At 31.1% G+C, this 267-nt stretch overlaps 1 protein-coding gene across 3 annotated transcripts in view; it reads left to right on the plus strand.

Annotated features, from left to right (window-relative positions):
* LOC119581973 (dual specificity protein phosphatase MPK-4-like) overlaps positions 1-267 on the plus strand; it is a 4,384-nt gene that overhangs the window by 452 nt on the left and 3,665 nt on the right. For all 3 annotated transcript variants that reach the window (XM_037930157.1, XM_037930159.1, XM_037930158.1), the window contains exon 2: positions 169-239. In XM_037930157.1, the coding sequence (XP_037786085.1) occupies positions 185-239 (55 nt within the window). In that variant the 5' untranslated portion in view covers positions 169-184. The remainder of the gene's footprint in view (positions 1-168; positions 240-267) is intronic.

The raw sequence follows: 267 nt of genomic DNA on the forward strand, positions 1-267 counted from the left end.
TAAAAATTATTTACCAAAGTTGATCTGTTTCTATTGCGTATTCTCTGTTAGTCAGTGTTCATTCTGCAGACTTGCAGACTTTGGAGCCAATTTTTAATGGAGTGTTATAAAAAGACACTTACTGTTGTTATCCTTATTAAATGGATTCATAATCAACTGCCTTTTCAGATTAGAAAAAATAAAAATGGAAAAAAAAGGTGGGGCAGACCTCAGTAAAATTGAAGAGGGCCTTTATTTAGGTAAGTAGGATTATTTTACTTATTTCTT

Source organism: Penaeus monodon, chromosome 15 (assembly GCF_015228065.2).
Source record: "Penaeus monodon isolate SGIC_2016 chromosome 15, NSTDA_Pmon_1, whole genome shotgun sequence".
Lineage (NCBI taxonomy): Eukaryota > Metazoa > Arthropoda > Malacostraca > Decapoda > Penaeidae > Penaeus > Penaeus monodon.